The sequence below is a fragment of the Etheostoma cragini genome, chromosome 4 (assembly GCF_013103735.1).
Source record: "Etheostoma cragini isolate CJK2018 chromosome 4, CSU_Ecrag_1.0, whole genome shotgun sequence".
NCBI lineage: Eukaryota > Metazoa > Chordata > Actinopteri > Perciformes > Percidae > Etheostoma > Etheostoma cragini.
In genome coordinates, this window is record NC_048410.1 from 1,970,232 (window position 1) to 1,976,233 (window position 6,002).

General features: G+C 38.2%; 1 protein-coding gene across 1 annotated transcript; it reads left to right on the forward strand.

Moving 5' to 3' along the window:
• Positions 1 to 1,488: 1,488 nt before the first annotated feature.
• On the forward strand, positions 1,489 to 5,608 carry asip1 (agouti signaling protein 1). Its single transcript, XM_034870475.1, has 3 exons — positions 1,489 to 1,657; positions 2,225 to 2,271; positions 2,823 to 5,608. Exons 1-3 carry the CDS (start codon positions 1,492 to 1,494, stop codon positions 2,985 to 2,987), a joined length of 378 nt encoding a protein of 125 aa, XP_034726366.1. The 5' UTR covers positions 1,489 to 1,491; the 3' UTR covers positions 2,988 to 5,608.
• The last annotated feature ends 394 nt before the right edge of the window (positions 5,609 to 6,002 follow it).

A 6,002-nucleotide genomic window follows, 5' to 3' on the forward strand; every position in this document is an offset into this window, starting at 1 on the left:
AAGGACAAATATTCAATAGGTGTTTAGATATTTCAGTCCGGACCAACATGGCATTCCTTAAATTACGGATACTAGACTTGTTGCAGCAACCTCCGTACAGATTAATGTCATCAAAAACACAGGACGGCATCAGAACCTTGATGATGTTAGATTTCATTTAATAAGTTTCATTACATATATTCATACTTATACTTAATATAATTAGACTTTCATTCCACATATTTAGAATTTAAGTCAATATATTCAGGCTTTTAGTCAGTATATTTAAGGTTCATTTCATATATTCAAACTACAAATATATACAGTGGGGAGAACAAGTATTTGATACACTGCTGATTTTGCAGGTTTTCCTACAAACAAAGCATGTAGAGGTCTGTTATTTTTATCACAAGTACACTTCAACTGTGAGGGACAGAATCTAAAACAAAAATCCAGAAAGATCACATTGAATGCTTTTTAATGATTTGCATTTTATTACACGACATGAGTATTTGATACATCAGAAAAGAACAACTTAATATTTGGAACAGAAACCTTTTGTTTGCAATTACAGAGATCATATGTTTCCTGTAGTTCCTGACCAGGTTTGCACACACTGCAGCAGGGATTTCGGGCCTTTCCTCCATGCAGACCTTCTCCAGATCCTTCAGGTTTCAGGGCTGTTGCTGGGCAATACGGACCCAGCTCCCTAGAAAGACTTTCTATTGGGTTCAGGTCTGGAGACTGGCCACTTTTTTGGTCTTTGCCATTGTGGAAAGGTTGGCGTCTGTTTGAGTGTGTGGACATGTGTCCTTTATACAGGTAATGAGTTCAAACAGGTCCAGTTAAACAGGTAATGAGTTCAATCTGCTCTAGTTAATACAGATAATAAGTTCAAACAGGTCCAGTTAAAACAGGTAATGAGTTAAATCTGCTCTAGTTAATACAGGTAATGAGTTCAAACAGGTCCAGTTAATACAGGTAATGAGTGGAGAACAGGAGGGCTTCTTAAAGAAAAACTAACAGGTCTGTGAGAGCCAGAATCTTTACTGGTTGGTAGGCAATCAAATACTTATATCATGAACAAATTAATTGTTTAAAAATCATACAATGGGATTTTCTGGATTTTTAGATTTTAGATTATGTCTCTCTCAGGTGAAGTGTCCCTATGATAAAAATTACAGACATCTACATGCTTTGGAAGTAGGAAAACCTGCAAAATCGGCAGTGGATGAAGTACTTGTTCTCCCCTAGGCATGCTATAATGTGTGTGTGTGTGTGTGTGTGATTGTGTGTCTGTGTGTGTGTGTGTGTGTGTGTGTGTGTGTGTGCCTGTGTCGTTCGTTTTGCTTTTGGTTCAAAACTCTTACTTAAACTTAACAACCAAAACGTAACAATGTAAAAGTAGCCTAAGATGATGATTGGAACTCACTCGTTGATTTTGAGCTTCTTACTTACCAAAACAATTTTATTTCTAAGGATCCATTGTTGTTATTTTTGTTCCAGATAAAGATGAATGCCTTCCTGCTGCTGGGCTGCTTTGTCCTATCTGCAACAAAGTACTTCCTCACATCTGCCCACATGATTCCCAACGACAGACTCTCCACCAATAGGGTCATGGAATATCACACTCTGTCTGAAAGCTTTGAGATAGGCCCACCTCCTGTTGTTATCGTGGGTAAGTTTGCAACTTTAAACTCACGGCCTTAGTCCAGATTGAATGGTACTGTTTAAATATCTAAAATTTTTACAATTTATGTCATTTTCGTTAAACTATACTGGTGATTGATTTGTTTTCTGACAAGACACAAATACACAAGGCTGCAAGCCTGACCAGCTATTAGTAGTGGAATTTCATAGTGGTAGCCTTATTAGTTTTATTTTTCAAGACTACTGGTATGAACGTTGAACTTTGTCTAATGGTAAATTATACACACAAATTTCAAATACTGTGTGAGCTGACTATAGAAACTAAATTGTGGCAATGGACACTGTGGCTGGCTAACCTCTACCACAAATGTCTTGATACATAGTCCATCCTATAACAAGTGTCTTTGTGAGATTGGCTGCTGTGCCCTTTTTAGCACTATGGGACTTGTAGGCTAGGATGATATCAAAGAATCCCTCCGATTGAACCTTTTATGATGAACTATCACAGTAAATTCATCCTGTATGCTGATGATACTGCTTTTGTCTTGCCGTGAAAGTTCTACATGGATCTTTATTTTCTGATGTTCTGTTGCAGAGTTGCCGAAATCAGCGAAGAACAAGAAAACAAAGAAACAAAAAAAGGTATTACCAGAAGAAAAAGAGGAAGTTTTTGACAATGTGTTATGATCTTAACTCTAAAAGATCCACTTACTAGATTTGGTCCGGATCATGCATTCATTCATTCAAGCTTTATTCATTCTCGAGAGATCACTAAGAGGCAACCCTCATTTACAAAGACGTTGAGTATAGAAATATAGAAAGGCAATAAAACATTCATTATTCTGTAATTGGATGCTTAGAAAATGCTAATACAGCAAGTGGACATTTTTGAGCTACCATACACACACTTGCCAAAGCTAAGAATGAACTCCCATGGTCAAAACATATCTCCTGTTGTCTCTCAGTATCTTGGCCATCGAAGCGCCCAAAACACATTTCCATTTCTATCTGTTCCATGTGTTCTCCGTTGTCACACGCTGCAGTTCTTCTTTTAAGATCTTTATCTTGTCTGCTTCATCTTAGTTTTGCTTGCTGTTCCAACAGGATGATCACATGTTGCCTCTTTCTCTCTCTCTCTCTCTCTCTCTCTCTCTCTCTCTCTCTCTCTCTCTCTCTCTCTCTCTCTCTCTTAGACCAAATTCAGTGTAAAGAAGCACCCTCCTCCTCCTGCTAACTGCATTCCCTTGAGGGGAAACTGTAAATCTCCAAGCCATGTGTGCTGTGATTTCTGTGCTTTCTGCCAGTGTCGGCTCTTGAGAACAGTGTGTTACTGTCGAATGGGCAACCCTCGCTGCTAAAGACCAGCTGCAGCCCGGCCCGGCTCCAAGCTGAAGGAACAAAACTTCATGCTAAAGCAAACCACTTTAAGTGAACACCTTGCGAGGTGAATCACTTCTAGTCCTTGGTTTGTAAGTTTTCCTAAAACTCTCTGCATGCAAGCACTTTATCACAAAGGACTGCCTGACTTTTCTAAAATCTAAAAACAGGGTACACTACTTATAGGAATGGTCACTCAGAAATAAAACTTTTCATTTTTAGCTTGTTGCATGCATTAATTAGATATGTTACATCAAAATATTTCACATTGCTTTATTTTTACACAAACACATTAATGCACAGTGTCAAAAACTTACGAAACCTTCAAAATATGATGTACATGTGCAATAGTTCATATAACAGTGCTTTTGTTGTCTAGAAGAATGCTTTTAATGCCTAGAACAAAGTCATGTGAATTCACTTATTTAAAGGACAAGGTGTCAAAAAAAATCCCAGGAAACACCAAAACCAACCATATGTTAGTCCGTCTTGCAATACTTTACGATTTTCTCAACTTGTCTGTGGGACTCCAGTCTAAGCTTATTGGTTCCTAACACATCTTTAGGAAAATAGCTCAAGTTGTATAGGAGGAAATACTTTATTTATTTGTTTGCGACTATTTTCAAGGAACAGTATATCCGGATTTGGAAACATGTAATTCTATCTTGCCTGAAAGAAAAGATCTGACTTTTTACCTTACTTTTTAGTGTTCCTTCATTTATTTACTTCTTTAATCAGTGCTTTAACATCTTGGCATCTGTGTTATGTTACTGAGTAAAACAAATTCAGCCCAGGAGTCACAACTCCTTTAGTTTGAAATCACTGCCCGACTGTTGGGCAGATGACAAAAATATTTCCTATGACCTTCAGGCGCTGATTTCCTGTAAGTAATTGTTACATTATGATAAACAAATGCATTGTCACATTCCCTTTGGCGATCAATAATGAAGAACAAGTAAAATTGGATTGAACTGTGGTCCTTTAATGAATGCTTATGTGTGAGAGTCTGACCTTGAAGGGTAGCAGTAAATGGAAAAAAGTCTCACCTCCTTCAATAACCACCAAGTAAGCAACCTTAACCCGCTGCTCAACCTCTAAAGGCTAATACATGCTCAACGTTAGATATGTATGTACGTGTACAGACAGTCTTCTGTCCATACTCTGCATACATTTTGTCCTTATTTTAGCATGTTTTCTGAAAGCTTAGGAACACAGAAAATATAAACAGTACCACTGGAAATGTTGGGGGCATTGTAGCCAGTAATTTAAGCAAGGCACAATCATAGGACACGTGAAAGACTTTTTAAGCGGACCTTTATTAAGGAGAGGCTAGACGAGTTGGTCAGAAAATTTCCGGCATAGGGAAAAAAGTTCCTACAGCACAGCTGGGAAGATATTGATCAGGAATTAAATGGGAGTTGGACGGTAGCAAAGGAAAAGATCTGTGTGAGATGCAAATGATGCATTGCTTAACAGCCATGCCAACGCAAAGGACGCATGGATCTACGTGGGCAGTCACGGTAACATCGTTTGAACTAGACGTATCTATCTTCATACGTTAAGAGAGCATAATAAGCCTTACAGGGGAGCTATCCTGCTTTTCCCTGAAAGCAACGTTAAACTGTGGGGCGTTCATTTTAAACGTTGCCAGGGCTTCAAATAATTATATAAACATATATGAAAAAAAATATCCATGTGAGCAAAAACCTCCAATTTCAGACAATGCTGAAAAGTCTGCTTCAAACTGTTTTATCTACTCTCCATTTAACGTGATGTCAATATGTGCCAGATTTCTTTAGACAGGCATCTGCACCAGGCAAGTTACTGCAGTGTTCATATTACATATAGCACTACATGTAGCTACATGCTAATGTCAGGCGCTGTAATCTTTGTTGCTTGTTAATTGATCCCCAATTTTGGATCACATTCCTACTAGAATGTTTGATTGTGTAGCTTTTGGTTGAGAAGTTTTTATTGTTGATGTTTTACAGTAGAAAGTGACGCTTTATACTCCGTTACAGTCTCTACAATGACGGACAGTACAGAGACGCCGAGAGCACAGCATGCAAAAGACCCGGAACTGGTGACCAATCAGAGCAGAGCTTTTATTTTTTTTATTCTTTATTTTTTATTTTTTTTACAACAGATCTTCTCAGACAGAGACATCAGCCATGGAGCAGGTGCAGAACCCATTAGCACTATAGGAAAATTAAGTGTTTTTTGAAATTGAAGCATGATATCATGTTCTACTAGAAATACAAAATACAAGTAGGAGCCTGAAAAGAAGCCCAATGTTAACAGTGAAAGCTGTTAAACCCTCTGCCAAATAAATGTGAAGAGTTCAAATGCTGGCTTTGCTTTGCCTGGTTTGCTGCAGCTGTTTTGTTATCCCTCTTATTATAATTTTTGTGGGATTGTATGTAATTTGGTCCATAAATCGGTTATTTTTTGTTCTTCCAAGAACTGGAAACATTCATTAGCTAAAGTAACTGCCAGAGACGTAATGTTTCTGGAATGCAAAATGGTGTTTAGCCAATATTTTCTGTGCGCAGAGGATTGTTTTCCAATCAGTTGTATGTGATGTTTGATTCTGTCGATGCATGCAGACTGCTGAATAAATAGTAAGAATGTGTCCCTTCGTCAGTTCTTCACAGCGTGGCTGCTTACTGTAATCTCGCAGTATGCCAGTCTGCAGAACCTGTATTATCCAATACATCCAATAAAGGAGGGAGGGAGGGAGGGAGGGAGGGATAGGACTGGGTTAAAATGATACAGCAGCTCACACCAAAGCACATCAGGGTCTGCCATTTTGTGGATGCTTGTTCAAAACTGTTACCATTTCATTTTGAGTTTTAGATAAAAAATAAAAAGGTATGTTATGTGTTATTTTACTAAAAAACATTTTAATGCCTAAAGAACCTGCAGCTCTGCTTACACACACACTACATACAAGGCCCTCCCAGCTTGTATAAGGTTAGGGTCATCTATTGGATGAG

What these genes read in the sequence shown, in the direction of transcription:
- asip1 (XM_034870475.1), top strand. Translation starts at nt 1,492, where the DNA reads ATGAATGCCTTCCTGCTGCTGGGCTGCTTTGTCCTATCTGCAACAAAG. An exon ending in ACCTCCTGTTGTTATCGTGG is followed by an intron (nt 1,658 to 2,224) that starts GTAAGTTTGCAA and finishes GTTCTGTTGCAG; the next exon opens with AGTTGCCGAAATCAGCGAAG. An exon ending in AAACAAAGAAACAAAAAAAG is followed by an intron (nt 2,272 to 2,822) that starts GTATTACCAGAA and finishes TCTCTCTCTTAG; the next exon opens with ACCAAATTCAGTGTAAAGAA.